Source organism: Pimephales promelas, chromosome 10 (assembly GCF_988280905.1).
Source record: "Pimephales promelas chromosome 10, fPimPro1.hap1.1, whole genome shotgun sequence".
In the NCBI taxonomy this organism is placed as follows: Eukaryota; Metazoa; Chordata; class Actinopteri; order Cypriniformes; family Leuciscidae; genus Pimephales; species Pimephales promelas.
In genome coordinates, this window is record NC_142778.1 from 11,501,662 (window position 1) to 11,521,096 (window position 19,435).

A 19,435-nucleotide genomic window follows, 5' to 3' on the forward strand; every position below is an offset into this window, starting at 1 on the left:
TTTAAAGGAAACAACAAAATGTGTGCATTTAAGAGTAAACCAGACAACATGGAAGGTCTCAGTAGTTTAATTCAACAAACATTCACACTTTTTTCTCATATCACTCCATTTATAGATAGTATTGCACAACAGGGTAGTAGTGTGACTGCAAAATAAAAATAAATCTTGACTCTACAAAAAAAGAAAGAAAATCAGTTTTATACAAGTAAATTCCACATAAACAATCAACCCTCAAAAGAAACCATGCACCAATTCCAGTGTTTCTGCATTGCAATAATCAGATTCATAGTAAAATATATGTAAAGCTTCTCACAATGCTGGTCTCCTTCCTTATAATGGCTCCTAAAAGTTACGCACACTTAGCATACCAATAAAACATTAACTCAATATTCTCTCTCTGCACACATACAACATGAAATAACTTAGAATGGTAAAACATAATAGCTAAATTTAAGATTTCAGTGCATAGCCATAACATCAGATAAACATCTAATGTAGTACCTGCCAATGTGCATGAGGTCTTTCTATTATAAATGCTGGTGTTAAAGTCTGTTGTATAACCAGTATGACCAGTAAGTTTCAGTTCAAGGTTGAAGAAAACCACAGTTCACCATTCTGCTTTACACCATTTGAGTGAGCAACTATATAGACATTCTTACACTGTTTATTTTATGCATTACAGAAAGTTGAATTGTTTGGATTATTGTTTTACAACAATAGTGCAATTTGTGATTCTGATGACAATTGTTCTCTAAAGAGACCAACTGAGGCACACGAAAACCAGCACATGAAGCATAAGAAGGTAGCCGATGAATATGTAGCGTGACTTTCCCCTGGATGTCAGTAGTTTGGAACAGCAGAATACACTCCTTCCTTTGAGCCACCGCTGGCACAGGTGAACCCCACTCCTCATCTAAAAAACACCAGATCGAAAAGCACAGCCTTAGATTTAGGCAAAATCAAAACTGATACTGAACATTACTACAGCATAGGAGTTCACTTGTAAGCAAACGTGTAGATTTATATTCAGGAAGTACTGTTGCAAAAAGATAGTGAATTACCTGGATTTCTGCAATGATTATTTATAATATGTACTCTGATCTTCATCTAAATCACAATTAAAGACAAACACTGTTCTGACTACTCAAATGATACACAACCAAGGAAAACCAAAGAGTGATCGTTGATTGGGCAGGCTGAAAAAAGTTTATCGCAATTCTTTTTTTATTGCATTAGTTTTACAGTTATTAAACTGGACTGAATCAACACTGAACTGACTTGAGCTGAATAATGACAACAGTCTGCCTTACAACAGAATTTGAATTGGTCTCATATCTGATGATAAAGTTTGCATCATTGATCGGTTTTCCCCGTTTATTACTGTGAAGCTACTGTATACAATAAAATCAGTATTGTATAAGCACAGTAATAAATAAAGGCGACTTGACTGATTTTCAGTACCTTGTGCAAGACCGTGTGCTGGCTTGGCCGAAGAATAAGATACTGCTGCTCCTCTGTGTCCAGCTGAATACTAAAGTCCCTTTGAGCATTCCATGATTGTTTTGACTCCATGCTGAAACAAACACACACACAATGGTGTAAAAAAATAAATAAAAATAGCACAGCAAAGCTACCTACAAAATGTTTAGATATACAACTGCTCCTATATATGTATATATCATATGTGCATTATATAATGCTGCCTGAATCATAATCACACACTGCTCCTTCGTTGGCCAGAGGAGAATTGGCCCCCCGACTGAGCCTGGTTTCTCCAAAGTTATTTTTTTTCTCCATTCTGACACCTGATGGAGTTTTGGTTCCTTGCCTTTTTGCCCTTTTTCGCCTTTTTGTTGCCTTTGGCTTTTGACTTGCTTAGTTGGGGACATTTATTTTAATATTCAACAATGTTATTGATCTGCCGACAGCCTGCATTGACACCATTATATGAGAACTGAACTGAGCTGGACGAAGACATCACCGTTTTCTCTAAAGCGGCTACATATCTAAATGAACTAAATGAATAACTTTTTTACAACAAAAATGAAACTCCAGTGAGCTTACTTAAAGGAGAACACCGGCGCAAAATGAACCTTTGGACTAATTACACATTGGTACCTAGTTGACCGTTCTTCTGAGATTTGTTTTCATGATAATCGAATGTAAAGAGTTTAATAAGAATATATTTTATAAAGACAGTGCACTTTGTGTATACAGGCAGCAGCCATCTTAGGAAAACAGTCTCGACCCACGAACCACGAAGTCGAACCCTTCTAATAATTAATGAACACACTTATCACCGTGATTGCTATCTTACCAGAGATGGAGAAAAATCCTACTCAAGTAAGTAAACATGTCCCTGCCCCCAAAAATGTAGGTACTCAAAAGCGCTTTCCTCCATGTTTTAGGGTGGGCATCATTTATTTTTACCACGTATGCACACCAGTTTATAGTATTCTATACAATGATAAAGGCTATGTCGATTAGCAATGCATTATAGATGCATTTTATTCTGCTACAAAGATAACTGGATGCCTTTGTCCATATCCGGGATTTCCTGGAATGTCATAAGTTTTATGAATTTATGAGTCTCGCTTGTGAATTCTTAGTCTCACTTCAACCTCTGTAGCACCAGTGCTACGTGCAAAAAAGTGAACGTACAGCCCTGACATGATAAACACTGTACGACTTACTAAGAATTAGAGCCCGACCGATAAAGGATTTTAAAGGCTGATACCGATACAAATGAAGAGCTCTTTTCCAAAACGCGATAAACCCTTTCACTGCCCCATCAACGTTTCATGCCAAATCGCTATATTTCCTTGTTTAAAATGTACTGCAAGATACAGTTTCTTTCCAAAACGCATTAAGTGCCAGCCCTGTTTTTAGTTTAAACGCGATAAGTCCTCAAATTCGATGAGCGTTCCACGCAATCCAGCACGGCGGCACTCTGAACAGAGGTTTATTATGTTCATTCATTCCTCAAAATGAGTCCTAGTTTCCTAGTCGACTATAGTAGTAGATCATTTAAGCCATTTGTCTAATCAGTAGGGTAATCACATATATTGATTTAATTAAATGGGAGAGAAACCATATGAGCGTTTTTAATTGCCAATTCCGCATCTCAATGCATGCATAAAGCTTGCCACAAAGAACCGGCAAAAGTAATGATTATGCATGAAACATTGCAATTGTTTATTAATAAACTAGTGTTTTCTGTTAGTGTCAGCAGCAAAGATAAAGTTGATGATGCTACTCGCCATCTTCGCAGTGAACGCGCACAAGCCTATAGAGAGATACTTCGAATTAGCCTACATACGCAGAGAGTTGCCAATTTATTTTCGTTTTTAATTGTTTTGTTTAAAAGTAGACATTTAAAGATTTCTGTAGCCTAGTTCTCAGGTCTGTGAGCCAAGCATCGCAGTGTTTCGGTTCATAATATATTAGACGCGCTCTCCGGTTCACGTGCGCGCCTCTGTGTCCTAATTATATTGTCTGATATTTGCTGTTTTAATCTAGTCAATTTGTTGATGAAACATTTATTAAAATAAAGATATAATTTATATCAAATGAAATTTACAAGCTTTCTACAAAACAAAACTTAATAAGTGGTCAAAATCATGTCTGACCCACTCCAAATATTTTCCGATATTGGTCGGATATCTTACTCATCTCATGCGGTTCCCTTTTCATAGCCTACTCAACATAGATGAAATAATAAAAATAAGTAACGTAATATTAGTAAACACAAATGTGAAACGTAGCCTATGTTTATTTTATGTTTTTTTTTTTTTTACTTATATTTAAGCGTCTCGCCGCTCTGCTTTGCTCACATGCTATGTAGCCTATACATTTGTGTGTGCATGTGCTGGAGGGGTGCCCATCCCTTTTTTGAATATCGTTATCATTATTGATCATTTTTAATAATTAGTTTTTTCATGCATATGTTGAAATTGGTACTATTTGTTTGAGGTTTGACACTTTACTAAAAATGACTTTACTAAAAATGATACAAAAAAATGGATGGATGTATAGCGTTTTGAAAAAATAAATAAAATTAACTTTTAATTTATCATTAACAATATTGTTGTTTGATTTAATAATCATTGTTCAAAATGTTCAGACTGAACCAATAAAACATTTCAACAGGATAATTTGATTATTCACAAAATGTGTGGGTCTAGGTAAAAAATGTAGTTTTCCTAAATGGATTTATAGCGTTTTGGAAAAGAGCTCTTCAAATATTTTTGGGTTTTAAAATCCGATATATCGGCCGATATTTTATTTATTTATTTATTTATTTAAACTGGACATGACAGTCACAAATTTTGTCATGCTTATTTGAGTTAAGAGAACTGATGGGGATGTTCTTTTAATTGTTATTAAAGCAATGTATGTATCGTGCCCAACTCAACGAGTGTTGCCAACAGGAACGGTGTAGAGTGCCCTCTAGTGGACAAACTATACAACTCCAACACTCGACATGGTTCAAGCGTGTATCGTCCGTTTTTATTTTATTTTTGAAGTATTAATTTATCGGCCATTATAACTGCCGATACCGATAGTTTGGAAAATGCCTAATATCGGCCGATAATATCGGTCTGGCTCTACTAAGAATGTTTTCCATACATGACTTATATATTATTATATCCCAAATTATATACCGAAAAATATAAATCAGTACAATTCGTACTTGTTTTCTTAAAAGTGGTATTGTGTCAACCTTAGGCATTACAATCTTACTTCCACAAAGTAATTTTGTAATCAGTGTCAAACACCGATAAATAAAAAAAAGCTTTTCTCTTGTACCTCACAACTCTCTGTTCGGTCAACCGCATGGCTTCCTCTGCGGCCTCTCTCCTTGATCTCTCCTCTTCCAATCTAGAGTTTAACTGAGACAGATGAAACTCTGCCTCAACTAGCCTGGACAAAACATTTAAAAGAGTATTACAAAAAAAATCTAACAACATGAGCCATCTACAAACATTGTCGGTCTCAAACAAACCTCATCCTGAGGTCTCCGCTGTCTGATCCATCTGGGTTAAAATTTGCACGCATTGGTTCCTGAGGGGCTCCTGGTGGAACTTCTACATAGACTGCACCCTGTTGAGAAATTAACAGAAATTACACCTTTTAAAGACTTTCTCTTTTTTTTCTCATTTTATAAAGACATTCTCATTTTATTTCAAGGCCCTATAGTATCTATTCCACTTTTGCATTAGCAGAAGTGTATCAGATCTATTTCTCCAAGGCCAAATACATTAACATTAGGGGCTTTCGCACCGGAGGAACCTTTTCATAATCCCTAGAACTATTGTCAAAAGAACATGGGTGACGGAGCGTTTGCACCGCAGCATCAAGGAACGATTTTAGTCCCAGGAACTTTTTTTGAACTAATTTAGCTCCTACTTCAGATTAGGGTCTAAACCAGCACAATAGGCCTATGTCATGGAAAAATTGAAGACCGCAAGTACGTCTTTTAGTAGGGATACGGCTCTTCCGGTTAGCTTTTTACAATGGTGGAGTCCCGATAGATACCGCCGACCCAAATCTCTCCGCAACCTGCCTGAAGTCAATGAAAACTCAAGTGGGAAAGCGTGAAAGCTGAGGTATGGCTGTCAACGTCCTGATGCAGAGCAACCCGGTACACTACAACAACAGCCGCGGGTAACTCTAGCCGTTGGCCAGTAAGGTAAACGCGAGTTGGTAACAGCGAGTTGGACCAATCAGCAGACGTTGCTACTACACTTAGGGTAGTGTAGTTTTTTTTTTTCCATAAGATCACGGATAAAACATGTTTTTCTTTTAACAAGGCTGATTTCATACGAAAATATAGCTTCAACAGAAGCAAAAACCTTCGTTTCACAACCTCATAGCTCGTGGTCAGTCTACCTCACATGGTTTAGACATTAGGGCTTATAATCTAAATCCTTATCGAGAAATACTGTTGACCGGAAGTTCTGTATCCCTACTCCACATTCTGGAAGCAGGAAGTGTGACATTGGCCTTTATCAGTGACGTTAGTGTTCACTGATTGGCCGAACACCAGCACCCAGCAATTTAAAAAAAGCTATGTAAACACGCAGATTATAACCTACGTTTACTCCAGAAACTAACTATACGAACATGGAAAACGGTGATAGATGGGCCTCTTAATCTTTACGCGGAGGAGAAAATCCAATGCAACTTTGAGGAGACCAAGCTAAACATCATGTATTTCTGCTCTGCTGGTGACAATGGACATCAACCGCACAGCATACACTAATATGAGGGACCACAATGGAAATAAGTCTTCGGGCTTTATTGTGTTATCCCTGACTACTTTTGTATTTGTTTTTAATGTATGCAACAGTTTTCTTACTGTTCTTCATATTTTTATATTTAAGTGGTCAAATAAATCTAATCTAATAACTTTTTATATACTGTCTACTTTCCATGTATAACAGTTCTATCTACTAACGTATTAGATAGGACTGTAAGACAGATTGTAAATTAATGAACATGGAGAATGCAAGCATTGTTTTTTTACTCAGGCTCTAGTGTTCTCAACGCCATCAAAATAAAGGTCAGCCACGCCGTCAAAAAAAAAATAGCAACGAACGCGGCTTACATCATTTCAAAGTTTCTAATGGTGAATGCAACTGGAAAATGTTCCTAGGAGAACCATTAGTTCTCGGGGAACCACCCTGGTGGATATTTTCTAGAACTAAGTTCCTAGAACCATCCGGTGCGAAAGCCCCTTTTGTCAAATCCATTACCATGCCAATCTCTCCGAGAGTTGTCATGACAGAATTTGTTTATCATTACAACTTTTACATATCTTGTCCAATTTTCATCAAAGTCTCATCACAACATCATTACAGAATAAAGTCATAGCGAGTACTGTACCATTCCACAGCACCCTGACATTAAATGAACATAAAAGATCAAATAAAGAATAGTTTTTTGAACCATCTGTCCAAATATCTGCTAACTAACATTAACATTGTACACATTGTGTTGCCAGAAGGCATAACTGTGCAGGAAATACTTATACGCGGACCCTTCTAACTTTTTTTTAATTAACAGGACCCAAACTTTACCATTTAGTGAGTTAATTGGAAAGTTATATTTCTATCTAGCCCTATATGACATAGGTTACATTTATTATTTGCTGATAAAGCAAGACCTGCTAACTAGATACTTGTAATAAAATCATGTTCAACTAAAGAATTAAATACACATCATACATATCAGCTAGTGCTACAATTTCCGATGACCTCACGACAAAGATAAAATTGTGTATGGTGACTACCACTGACACTGTAAGGATTTGATATTCATTCACTTTTAACCAACTACCTAGTGACCAAAAATATGCAAGTTTAAATGCACCAAAAAATTACTAGTTGAACTTTATCTCAGGCAGAGCAGGTTCTATGAGAATTCTATGGTTCTCATAGGTTCTATGGAAAGTGTAATTACGTTAAATCGGCATAAAACAAATGTTGTGATAGTCTTTTCTTCCCTCATGTGATATAACAAGAAACAAGCGCTCGGCCATCTTTAGAATTTTGTGTTTGAACTTCAGTTTTTGCGGAAAGTTTAATTAATGTTATCATGAGCATTGTAATGTTTGAAGCGGATGTCATAACATACAGTATATGTCAGTAGACTGGGAAGATTTCAAAGCACGTGGTTCATTAATAAATCTGTCTACCTTCAAGCTTTTCGAACAAAGATCTTAGCCTACCTTCATGCTTTTCAAACAAAGAAATCAAGAATTGATGTGATGAGATGAATTGATAGAAGAGATGTCGTTGCAAGACCGTTATTTTGATTATGAAGGCAAATTAATAAAAAATAATAATTATGTGCACAGAAAAATAATTTATGATAAATACAAATAATAATTTGTTTTTCATGGTAATTTTAAGCTCGTCTATGATTGAAGAATAATAATTTTATACTGTAGATATTTTACAGTATTTTAGATCCACGTTTACAGAAAGACAAATTTAAATCACCTGTGTGGGTGAATATTGGTTTTGAAATTGTCTCTCCAGCCAACAGCAGCGATTCTGGAGCTCACTAACAGTCTGCTGTGTGTCTCTGAGCATCTTGGAAACAGTGTTCAATTGGGTCGACACCTCTTCCTTTTCCTCAATTGCCCGTTGCAACTAGTACACATACATGGATAAGAATACATGCACAGATAATAGGAAAACAATTCATGCCAATAAATATAAGACATTATTTTGTTTTTCAGATGGAACATGTGGATGCATACCTTGATGTTGAGTTGTTGGAGGGCAGATTCTCTTTGCTGGATCTCTAGCTGATAGTGATGCAGATTGCTATGCAACTGTTTTGGAGACACATCTTTACCCTGCAAAGTCATGGACTCCTGCAGATAGACAGAAAAATGTTTCTGAGTATTCTTCAAAACAAGTGTCATGACATACTAAAACAAGTTGACAACCTGAAATGTATATCAATGTTTTTTTAGTGCTATGACGAAATTAGTTAGACCCTCCTTGAAAAAATGTTGCTGCATCCCAAAAACCTAAACTATGCCCTGAAATGATGTCCTCTTTTTGTGGAGGAAAAGTCAATTCTTTTAACCCTCAGGTGCTCTTCGGTTATTTCTGACCGAAAAATTTTCTGATTTGAAATTTTTAAAATCACAGCTTCATCAGAATGTTACGAAACTTGGTGACTTTTATGGCATTGGGTATGTGAACACACACAAAAATTGAGGTCATGATCCGAGCAGGCTAAGTGGTCGTAAAAAAAAATAGTCACACTTGTGCTCTTCGGTCAAAAATGGCCGACCATAGGAAATGAATGGGAAATTGACAAAAACAAATCTACAATCTACAAATCGGCCACGATGCAGAAAAAAAGTGCTCAGCATTGAAGGGGTGACACTCTAAAACATCAAGAGTGCAAAACAGACATACCCACCCCTACACACACACACACTTTTCACTATACACAAAAACACCAATAAATTGTGATTAAAGAAATCTGTTTTGAATATTCAAAAATCACAGCTTCTTCAGAAAATTACGAAACTTGGTGACTTTTATGGCATTGGGTATGTGAACACACACAAAAATTGAGGTCATGATCCGAGCAGGCTAAGTGGTCGTAAAAAAAAATAGTCACACTTGTGCTCTTCGGTCAAAAATGGCCGACCATAGGAAATGAATGGGAAATTGACAAAAACAAATCTACAATCTACAAATCGGCCACGATGCAGAAAAAAAGTGCTCAGCATTGAAGGGGTGACACTCTAAAACATCAAGAGTGCAAAACAGACATACCCACCCCTACACACACACACACACACTTTACACTATACACAAAAACACCAATAAATTGTGATTAAAGAAATCTGTTTTGAATATTCAAAAATCACAGCTTCTTCAGAAAATTACGAAACTTGGTGACTTTTATGGCATTGGGTATGTGAACACAAAAAAAAATTGAGGTCATGATTCGAGCAATTTAAGTGGTCTTAAAAAAATGAGTCACACTTTTGCTCTTCTGTCAAAAATGACCGACCCATAGGAAATGAATGGGAAATTGACAAAAATTGACAAAAAAAAAATTGACAAAAAAAATTGTATGTACAATCTACAAATCGGCCACAATTCAAAAAAAAAAAAAAAGTACACCACAGGAAAGGGGTGGCACTCTACAACATCTAGAGTGCAAAACAGACACACCCACCAACACACACACACATACAAACACACTTTTATACACATACACACCAATAAATTTTGATTACAAAAAGTATGTTTTGAATTTTTAAAAATCACAGCATCATCGCAATGTTACGAAACTTGGTGACTTTTATGGCATTGTGTATGTGAACTCACAAAAAAAAATTGAGGTCATGATCTGAGCATGCTAAGTGGTCTTAAAATAAATAGTCACACTTGTGGTCTTTGGTCAAAAGTGACCCCCATAGGAAATGAATGGGAAATTGTAAAAAAATGCAAAAAAAATTGTGAATTTTTGTTTGTCAATTTTTTTTATAAGAAATAGTTTTTGAGATTGTTTCAACTATGTATTCAAATCCACCACCAACAACAACAACACTACAACAATACTGTAACCAGATGGTGCTAATTTTCTTCAAAAAATATAATTTTTTTTCTGAAGGCCTAGACTCTATATTAAACTAAAATACTGCATTAATATTTTTTTGAAAAAAATAATATATATATATATTTTTCCATGGCAAAAATAAACCATAAATATTGCAAAAATATTAATAAATTCAATTAAATCGTCTCAAAACACTAAATTAAAAAGAATAAATATTATAGAACAAAAATGAATTGCATTGGTTTTACCAGGATGGAGAAAGTTTCATTTTTAGGTGTCCGGTCACTTTTGACCGGGAAGATAACAAGTGTGACTCCGAAACGAAGAGCACCTGAGGGTTAAGTGTGTTGCAGAAGAATAGGCACGTTTTGGGACATACTACCACAGCATACAGTACTTGCATTTTAATGATTAATTAAACATTATGTGTATCCTGTCACCGTAAACTTATGAATCATTCTGTCAAGGTTAACATCCTAATATACAATTTCCATCAGGTTAGATATTGATTATTAATCACTCAAATCCCTTTTTATCTAAACCTCCCTACTTGAATCATTAGAAATTGTCTTTATCTAACCTGAACACTTGCCAATACCCTTTCTAGAAGCATCTAGTTCATTGTTCTGTAACTTTTTCTGAGCTAGACAAAAATAAAAGATTTCTTGCATCAACGTCTTAACTTCCCGGTCCTTAGACATTAATGTGTTTTAAAATATCTAGATGTTGCAGAGAAAGGAGTATTCTATGCTTGTGTTTGTCAGACTCTAGAAATGTTAACTCTTCATCTCAGTAAGGGTATTACATTAAGCACAAACCAGGATGTGGAGCTTCTCTCTCTCCATTGTCGTATCTTCCTCCACTTCATTCATGGTGCTGGATTGCCATTGGTGTTGTACCTGGTCCTGAATTCTCTGAATCTGATAACTGGAACTTCTGCAGATCTCTTCCTTTTCCAGGACCAATTTACAGACCTCTTCTTCCTTTAATGATTTTTCATTGACAACTTTAATCAACTCCTGTTTGGTGAAATTATATTCCTCTTGAAGTTTCTTGTACAGTTCGTCCAGTTTCTGCATTTGTGACTGAGCAGCAAATGTGATTAGTTCCTTCTCAGCTTGTTTTTCTCTGAGTTGTGTGATCTCTGAGGTTAATTGCTCTATTTTAAAGTCCAGTTCTGACGAACTACTGTGCAAGCTCAGATACTTCTCTTTTTCCTGCATCAATAAAGAATCCTTTTCATTAATGATGCTGATGAGATGGTTATTCTTCTCTTGTAAGTTCTGTAATTCCCCTTGGAATTTAGCAATTGCACCCATTTCTAATTTCAGTCTGGCTTCAGATGCTTCTGATTGTGCCAATAATGTAGTCTTAACCTGAGAAAACTCTTCATCTTTATTTAACAGCAAAACATCTTTGTTTTGCAAAGCTTTCTGCAAATTCTGAATCTCTTCGTGTAGCTCAGAGATCACTGTTATTTTCTGAGCGATTTGGTCCTCACTTTCCAACAGTTTGACCTGCATCTGATTTACATACATCTCCTGCATTCTGAAAACGTTTTCTTTTTCCTGCAGAGTGAGTTGTAAAGCTTCAAGATGAGATTGCTCCGATTTGAACTGTTCAGTCAAAGAGGTCAGTTCCACTCTTTTGCTAGCCAATTCATTTTGTAGAGAAGTGATCATCTCTCGTTGTCTAAACATTTCTTCCATTGAATTCTTCAGTTCAGATTTAATTACAATATTTTGGTCATTCATTGCCTGAAAACTATCCTGATATTCCACAACCTCTATTTGTTTCTGTCTCAATTCCTCTTTTAGTCTACCATTTTCTGCCAAATGCATCTCTAAAGTATTTTTTACATTTGCATGATCAGATTCAAGCTTCACAATATTTGTATTCATAATACCAAGCTGACTAGTCAGTGAAAGCAATGACTCGTTTCTTTTATCCAATTCCTCGGAGTGATTGTGACACTCAAGATTTGTTTCTCTTAAAGTGCTTTCTTTCACTTCCAAGTCCATTTTCAGAGTGCTTATCTCTTTCTGGAGGCTAAAAACAAGTTCTCTTTCACAACTAAGTTCCTTTTGTAGCAAAACACTTGTATTTGATTCTGTCTGCAGCAGGATGTCTTTCTCTGTCAAGCCTGATTTATGTTCATTTGCTTGTTGTTGGAGTATGGATATACTATCTTGTAAATCCTCGAGTTGGTGCCGATAAGCTTCTATTTGCGCACTTTGATCTGTTAAGATCTTTTCTTTTTCAAGGACAATATGGTTGTATTGAATGACTTGAGAAGTGGAGGATTCAAGTTCTCTCCTAAGATGATCTACTTCCTCTTTGGTCTCTCTGAGACATTGTGAGAGGGCTGCGCATTCTGAAGACTTTTCCTGTAAGGTCTCAGCTCCAGACTGCTGTTTCTGTAGAATAACTTTGTATTCCTCTACTTGCAAAAGCAAACCTTCCTTTTGCTTAAGTAAACCTTCTATGAGTTTGCGGTTTTCCACATCTTGCGAATCAAAAATCAAGACTTTGTTTTGTAATGTGTCTCTCTCCTTTTTTGTTTCTGTGAGTGACTTCATCTGTTCATTCATTTGTTTCTGAAGGCACTTGTTCTGTTCGTAAAGACTAATGATTTTCGAAGAAAGTTCTTCATTTTCTTTGAGCGTTAATGTGACCTTGCTGTTCATTTCAGACACAACCTGCGTCAGTGTAAGCATTTCCTTTTGTTTCTCTTCAGACATTTCTTGTAAATGTTGAGTTTGTCTAGTCAATGTCTCATTGAGTCTGACAACAGAATCTTTTTCTAACAAAATCTCAGCCATTGATTGCTTGTTTTGTTCAAGTTCTTTGTTCAATTCAGTTCCTCTGAGAGCTAGCTCTTCCTTTTCCATCTGCAAGTCTTCTGTTGTTTTAACCCTTTCAAACAGCTGCAGTTCAACTTCAGATATTTTGCTTACCAACCTTATCTTTTCATCTGAAACATCAGAAAGAGACTGGCCAATGGACTCAATTTCCATTTTTAATTGACAATTGTCATTAGTGAGGCTTTTGACTTGTAAAAGCAAGTTGGAATTCTGATCTTGCACAGCTTGTATTTCCTCCTTGGCATTATCCAGAAGCTGCTTTTGTCTTGTAAGCTCCCCCAAATTCTGCTCAATTGATTCTTGAAGTTTCTTGTTGTTATCTTTCACAGATTCAAAACTCTCAATTTTATCAGACAAATCTTTCTCAAGGGTTTCTTTCGCTAAATCTCGAATCTTGAGTTCTTTGTTAAATCTATCCCTCTCTGCTACGGTCTCCTCTTGAACAGCCTTCAGTTTCTGCTCCAATAGGCATATTATCTTTGACTTGTCTTGGACATCTTGCTTAAGCTGCTCTTGACATTCAACCTGCTCCTCAAACTTTCTAGAGAACATCAAAAGCTCACTTTTATGTTTGCTGACTTCATCAAGCAATTTATTACGTTCCTCTTTGACAAATTCTTTTTCATGCACATGTTCTCCATCCAATAGGTGATCTTTGACATTCATACTCAACTTCTGTATTTCCATGCGGAGATCCTGGATTGTTTTCTTATCGTCCTCAGTTTGCTTTGTGAAGTCTTTAATTTCATCACTCTTAGACTCACCTTCTTTTTTCGCTACCTTTAGATCACTTTCAGTTCTCTTTAATTGTTCAATCAGCTGAGGTATTAACACGTTAAAAAACTGTTGGTCAGAAAGCTGTGGGTCTCTGAAGATTTGAACATCCCGTTCGACTTTATTCAGCACATCCTCTTTGAGCTTCATTTCCTGTTTTAATTCATGGATTTGCTCTGAATATTCTGCTGTGATGGATGATAAAGCCAGAATTTCTTTGTCCTTGTCAGTGATGACATCTTGAAGTCTATCAATTTCCCGCTCACAGCTCTGCAAGTCATGAACCAGCTGTGCTCTTTCTTCCATATGTGCTGTGTTCAGTCTGTCAAGATCATCGTTTGTTTGAGCCAGATCACTCTGTAATGATTCTATAGTTGCCTCTTGTTTCTGCATCTGAAACAATAAAAAAGTAATGCAATAACATGTTCATGAACTTTAAAAGAAGAAATAATTGTACAGTCAAAATATAAGTCAAACTTGCACATAAAAACAAACAAACATTCAAGACAAGAACAATCATGTCGGTGAGATGTTACCTTGTCTTTCAGTACGCTAAGTTTGAGTGTCAGCTCTGCAACAGTTGCTTTCATCTCTGAGTTTTCCTTGTCAAAGGTGCTGCATGTCTTTTTAACTTCAGCCAGCTGAATTGCAAGGTAGAATTCAATTACTCATATGTGGTTTACAGTAAAAATCACATGTATGTATGTATGTCAAATCATAAATGTGTGACACTGATCATGATGCTTGAGTGGGCTCTAAATTGTGTTTATAAAACAAACTAAAATGGATGCTGAAGCTCTAAAATGTTTGTTATTTGGACATTTATAGTCCAATTATTTATACATTTAAGGTCAATTTGAAATATATGTGACCAACTGCTGAAATGGAGCTCAATAAATATCCAATCATATAAATGAGTCCCCAAAATAGATCATGTCATCTAGTACAACATACACACATTATTTCAATACAGTTCACATTTACCCACATTGTGTTCAGTTTGAAGAAGTTTGTCAGCAGTGTCTTGCTGTTGTTTTTCTTTTGTCTCTAAAGCCTCCCTCAGACTCTCAATACATTCCAGTTTCTCTGAGGTTCTGGCAAGCGTGTGCTCCTTTTCCATGAGCGAGGACTCCAGACACTCCTGTGTGCAGCTCAGTCTGTCAACAGATGTGTTAAGAAATAATTGTTATGGCTTTTAAACACACGATTAGTGAATTACAAAGTCACAAAACAAATAGGAATCATGAAATGTTTCAGTAATAAGGCCCCAGAAGTTTACCCTTGGAGTTGTTTGTTCAGACTGGTGATGAGCAGCTGATGCTTTTCTGTGTCTTTAATCTGCTGACTGCGAAGACTGACGACCTGTGCCTGCAGCCGCTCAGACTCATTCTGACACACAAGATGACAGATCATAAAGATACAAGCAAAAGCGCAAAAAATGCACCCCACGGCACAACTGTGTGTCATGTCGGCATTGTAGACCAATGTGGCTTAGCCTAGGGCTGCACGGTAATAAAAAAAAAATGTAATTGCTCATTGTTGATCATTAGTGGAAAACAAAAACCTGATCCTTGTAGTGAACCAAGTGAAAAAGGACCCAAATTTTTTATTGGTAACTCCTTATTGGTCTTAGACCCTCTTTGTTTTCAAACTTTCTGGACCAAGTCTAAGGGTGCATTCACACCTGCCTTGTTTGGTTCGATTGAATCAAACTCAAGTTCGTTTCCCCCCTTTTGGTGCGGATCTTTTGGGGAGATGTGAACACGGCAATCGCGGACCAAACAACTGCACCGAGACCCAACTGAAGAGGTGGTCCCCGGTCCACTTCCAAACAAACTCTGATGTGGTTCGTTTAAGGTATGAACATGAACTGACCCAATTGCAGAAAGCACCACGCTATTTTGACATGGTCAGATGTTTACCATGTAATTCAGGGTGATGAAATGTCTATACATTATTAGGGGTGCGGACCACAGTTAATCACGCATGCATGCGATTTGCTGATTGACTGCTAAATCTAACCATCATAGAGTGAAAGTTTATCATTTCGACGTGTTTTGTCTTGCTAATTTACACATTCAAACGATTTTAAACACGGAAGAAAATCGAAAATCGGGACTGACACGTTATCTGTGACCAGAGCCGCACACACCGAAACGTGTGCACGCAGAGAGAGAGAGAGAGAGAGAGAGAGAGAGATGCACGTTTCATATAGCGTTAGCGTTTCCTTGACAGACACATGCACACAAAATTATGTTAAACTCGTGTAAATACCCTTCTCGCAGCTTCTCGGCAAGTAGTCTCTCGGTTATATCATAGTTGTCACATGTTTTTTTTCGGTATTGCATTTGTCTTAAAGTGACAGCACACACACAATATTCCTACTGTTGTCTGCGTCATAAATGTTAATAAAACAACAAAATACAGCTTTAACAAAAATTTAACTATATTTAACTTCTACAGTGAACAAATAGTGTATTTACAAGTTCTGTGCCTGAAAGACTTTGTAACTTTGTTATTTAGTATTCATCTCTGCTTGTAATTTGTGTATTTGTTCTTATTTTACTGTTCACTTGTTTTTAATAATGTTTGAAATTTATCATTTAAGAGCATGTTCTCTCCAACGCAACCGCCTTGCAGCACATCTTCGTCTTCGCAAATTCTTAATAACTACATGACATTGTATCATATGATGCTCATAAGTTTCTTCATACTGCGTTAGAAGCTGATAACACCAAATCAGTAAAAGAATAAAAATTCCTCTTAGAAATACTGTATGTCCATACCATAAATTGCCCATTTTTACAATTCCTGCTTTTCCCTGCTTAAGAATTTCCGTCAAATGAATGGATGACCTTAGCACACATGTGGTTTTATTTACAAAATTGGGTTCGCTTGCAAAAAGTGCAGTATGAAAGCAAACCCCACCAAAAAAAAAAAAAATTAAAAAAAAAAAAAATTCAACATTGTATTTGGTCTGGACCAAGGCAGGTGAACTAGTGGACTTTCCTGGTGTGAATACGCCTTATTACAATGGTACGTGTCTGATGGCTATACCCTCCAAAATGCGACCCCATTAAATTGTCTCCGTGAAGTTGACAAAAACAAACGTTTGTGCTGGTTTGGTGTTTGAGATATTGAATTATTTTATGGTTGTGTGACATCACTCTTCTCTTGTGCTCGGTTTTTGTCCTTTAAAATGATTTGGACGCAGCTCTATTTATTTAAAATTATAGAGGGTATTTATTTGCATGTTTTAGCAAACCTAACTCAACAAAATGGTGTTGGTTTGGTTCGCTTTATACAGGTCTGAGATTGTGTAGTGTTCGCGAACCATGCTCAGACACATTAAAAGCACCAAGTGTGAATACACTCTAAGACAACAACTAAATGGTCACATTGGTCCTCGTGTCAGAATGAGAACAAAAATTCTAACTGTGAATAAATCAGATACTGAAAGGGAGTAAAGTACACAATCTCACAAAAACTGGATTAGTTCTAAATAGTATGCTATCCACAAGGTTCCTACGCCCCATGAGGCCTTGCGTCAAAAGTGGGCGCGACTTCCGGTTGGAAGTAAACAAAGCGCGATTTGACATGCTTGGCACTCGTTCATTCAACAGTTGACAGTCATTCAAGTTATAGCGATCCAAACTAGCTAACGATGTGGGAACACAACCTCAACGAAATTCAAAAGGGTGAAATAACAGTACCTTTACCCTCCGCAGTAGTTGATTAGGAGTATTATAATAACATTATTAATAATCAATACTCATCAAGGCATGGTGACAGACAGTTGTGCGAGCTGACAAACAATTAAAATAAAAAATACACACTTAGTCGTGCTTTGGTCGGAGTTTATTCAAAATTATAAATGATTGTGCTTCTTGTCACATTAACTGGCACATTTGGAATTCTGTCAACACAGGCTTTGATCCTGAGTTTAGGTGTAACATCAGTAGCGAACAGCCAATCACATGCTGATAGATTTTATAGAACATTAAGAATTTAAACAAATGTATACAGGAAGATTCGTCGTCTTTTGGGAGGTGATGGAAACTACAGTCGTTGGCAGGATCAGAGACGGGCTCTGGCAGGATCACTCTGATTTCGTTTTTAGCTTATGTTCAAAACAATCACGTTTAAGCCACTGAATTAGTTTAGTCCGGTTATACATACAACCGCGATCAGCACATGTTGTCCCTGAGCTCCGTAACGAGATCTCTCATAAAGATTTGCGTCTTTAAACAGTCAAATAATTCTCCGAAAAACAGCTAGCCTCTTCGCTAACTAACACACAAAATACCATTGGAATGCTACTTCCGCCGCGTCACCGGAAGTTTCACCCACTTTATTTTTTACAGGAGCGCCCCACGGAAACTTGTGGATAATGTTTAATTAGCTAATCGTGTAAGCCATAAACATAAATCACAATTATATTTTTGATTATTTGTGCAGCCCTAGCTTAACTCAAATTGTTAAAAATCACTACACACCCTGTTTGTGAACTGCACACTTATTTACTGTGTGAAGAGGACGGTGATGAAACAAGAACACAGAGAAGGTTACACGATCAGACGTGTTTTTGGAAGCTTTCACAAACATAAACAAACCTGAGATGTGGACAATGCTTGATCACCTTCATCTAAACCAAGCGTTGCCTGCGTTAGAGGAGTGTTGCATATAGTTCAGGTAATTAACTGGCAACCAACTTATACATCATACAAAGATTCAACAAGACGTCCCAAAAAAATTTTGGGGAAAAAAAAAAGAAGCAGAAACTGACCTATCAATAAGCCTCGGCATCTTAAAAATATTGGTGACAAAACATACATGGGCAACTCTTGCTGTCAACCCATTATGTTGCATGATTGTGTAGGTCTGTGATAGTTTTAAGTGTCATTTTACAGAGATAATACAAAAATATGGTAAATACCAAATATGGTAAATGTTATTCACGAAGTGGATCAGAATAAGATTTTCAGCAATCAATAACTTAAAACTAAATCAGTGGTTCCCACAATTCAACTAATGGCAAACACAGCTTTTGTTTATGTTCATTTCTTTCTACCCCACCTTAAAATAACATTAAAACCGACATATTTTTAACAGTCAAAATGCCGAACCAGGTCAAATACATGACGCATGCATATTATAGGTTGCGTGCAGAGTATGATGCCTTAGCAAATCACGCTACATTACTGTCGTTCTCAACAATGCACCTTTTATTTGTAAAAGTGAGGACTTAGCACTTACTAGTAAAACAAATACAGACAGGCGGTGCATAAAGATCATTTCAAGACTCAAACTCTCTTCGATCAGACTGATCTCATGAAGTAGCGCGTGTATGACACGCCAATTCATATTTCCATTTTTGGCGTGCTATCAACACTCATAATCGCTTTTCAGCGTGTTTATGAACGCCGTTGACTTAACGTTATTACTGTATATATAAATATATGACTTACCTCAACCCTTTTTTTTAAACCTAACCCTCACTGGGGTTAATGGCATTTTTGAGTGTTACCTCACCATCCTAGGAAAGAAAAACATAGCTCCCCAGATGTAGATGTACATTTTGCTTTGTTTTGCTCGGACATTTGACGGCGTGTACAGACACGCGGAATGACGCGGACGTTAATGGCGTAGATACATACGCATACACGCTAGGCTTGCCGCGATAGACGGTGTTGACG

General features: G+C 36.7%; 1 protein-coding gene across 2 annotated transcripts in view; it reads right to left on the reverse strand.

The window, feature by feature from the left end:
* Positions 1 to 51: 51 nt before the first annotated feature.
* The window catches only part of LOC120485948 (uncharacterized), a 51,325-nt gene continuing 31,941 nt past the window's right edge, over positions 52 to 19,435 (reverse strand). Inside the window, exons 12-22 of one of the 2 annotated variants that reach the window (XM_089135396.1) lie at positions 18,353 to 18,400; positions 15,019 to 15,128; positions 14,728 to 14,896; positions 14,276 to 14,380; positions 10,920 to 14,132; positions 8,270 to 8,386; positions 8,007 to 8,159; positions 5,006 to 5,103; positions 4,810 to 4,923; positions 1,462 to 1,573; positions 52 to 913 (exon numbers count right to left, since the gene is read on the reverse strand). In XM_089135396.1, the coding sequence (XP_088991522.1) occupies positions 752 to 913; positions 1,462 to 1,573; positions 4,810 to 4,923; positions 5,006 to 5,103; positions 8,007 to 8,159; positions 8,270 to 8,386; positions 10,920 to 14,132; positions 14,276 to 14,380; positions 14,728 to 14,896; positions 15,019 to 15,128; positions 18,353 to 18,400 (4,401 nt within the window). In that variant the 3' untranslated portion in view covers positions 52 to 751. The remainder of the gene's footprint in view (positions 914 to 1,461; positions 1,574 to 4,809; positions 4,924 to 5,005; positions 5,104 to 8,006; positions 8,160 to 8,269; positions 8,387 to 10,919; positions 14,133 to 14,275; positions 14,381 to 14,727; positions 14,897 to 15,018; positions 15,129 to 18,352; positions 18,401 to 19,435) is intronic. The other variant, XM_089135397.1, reaches the window with a different exon arrangement.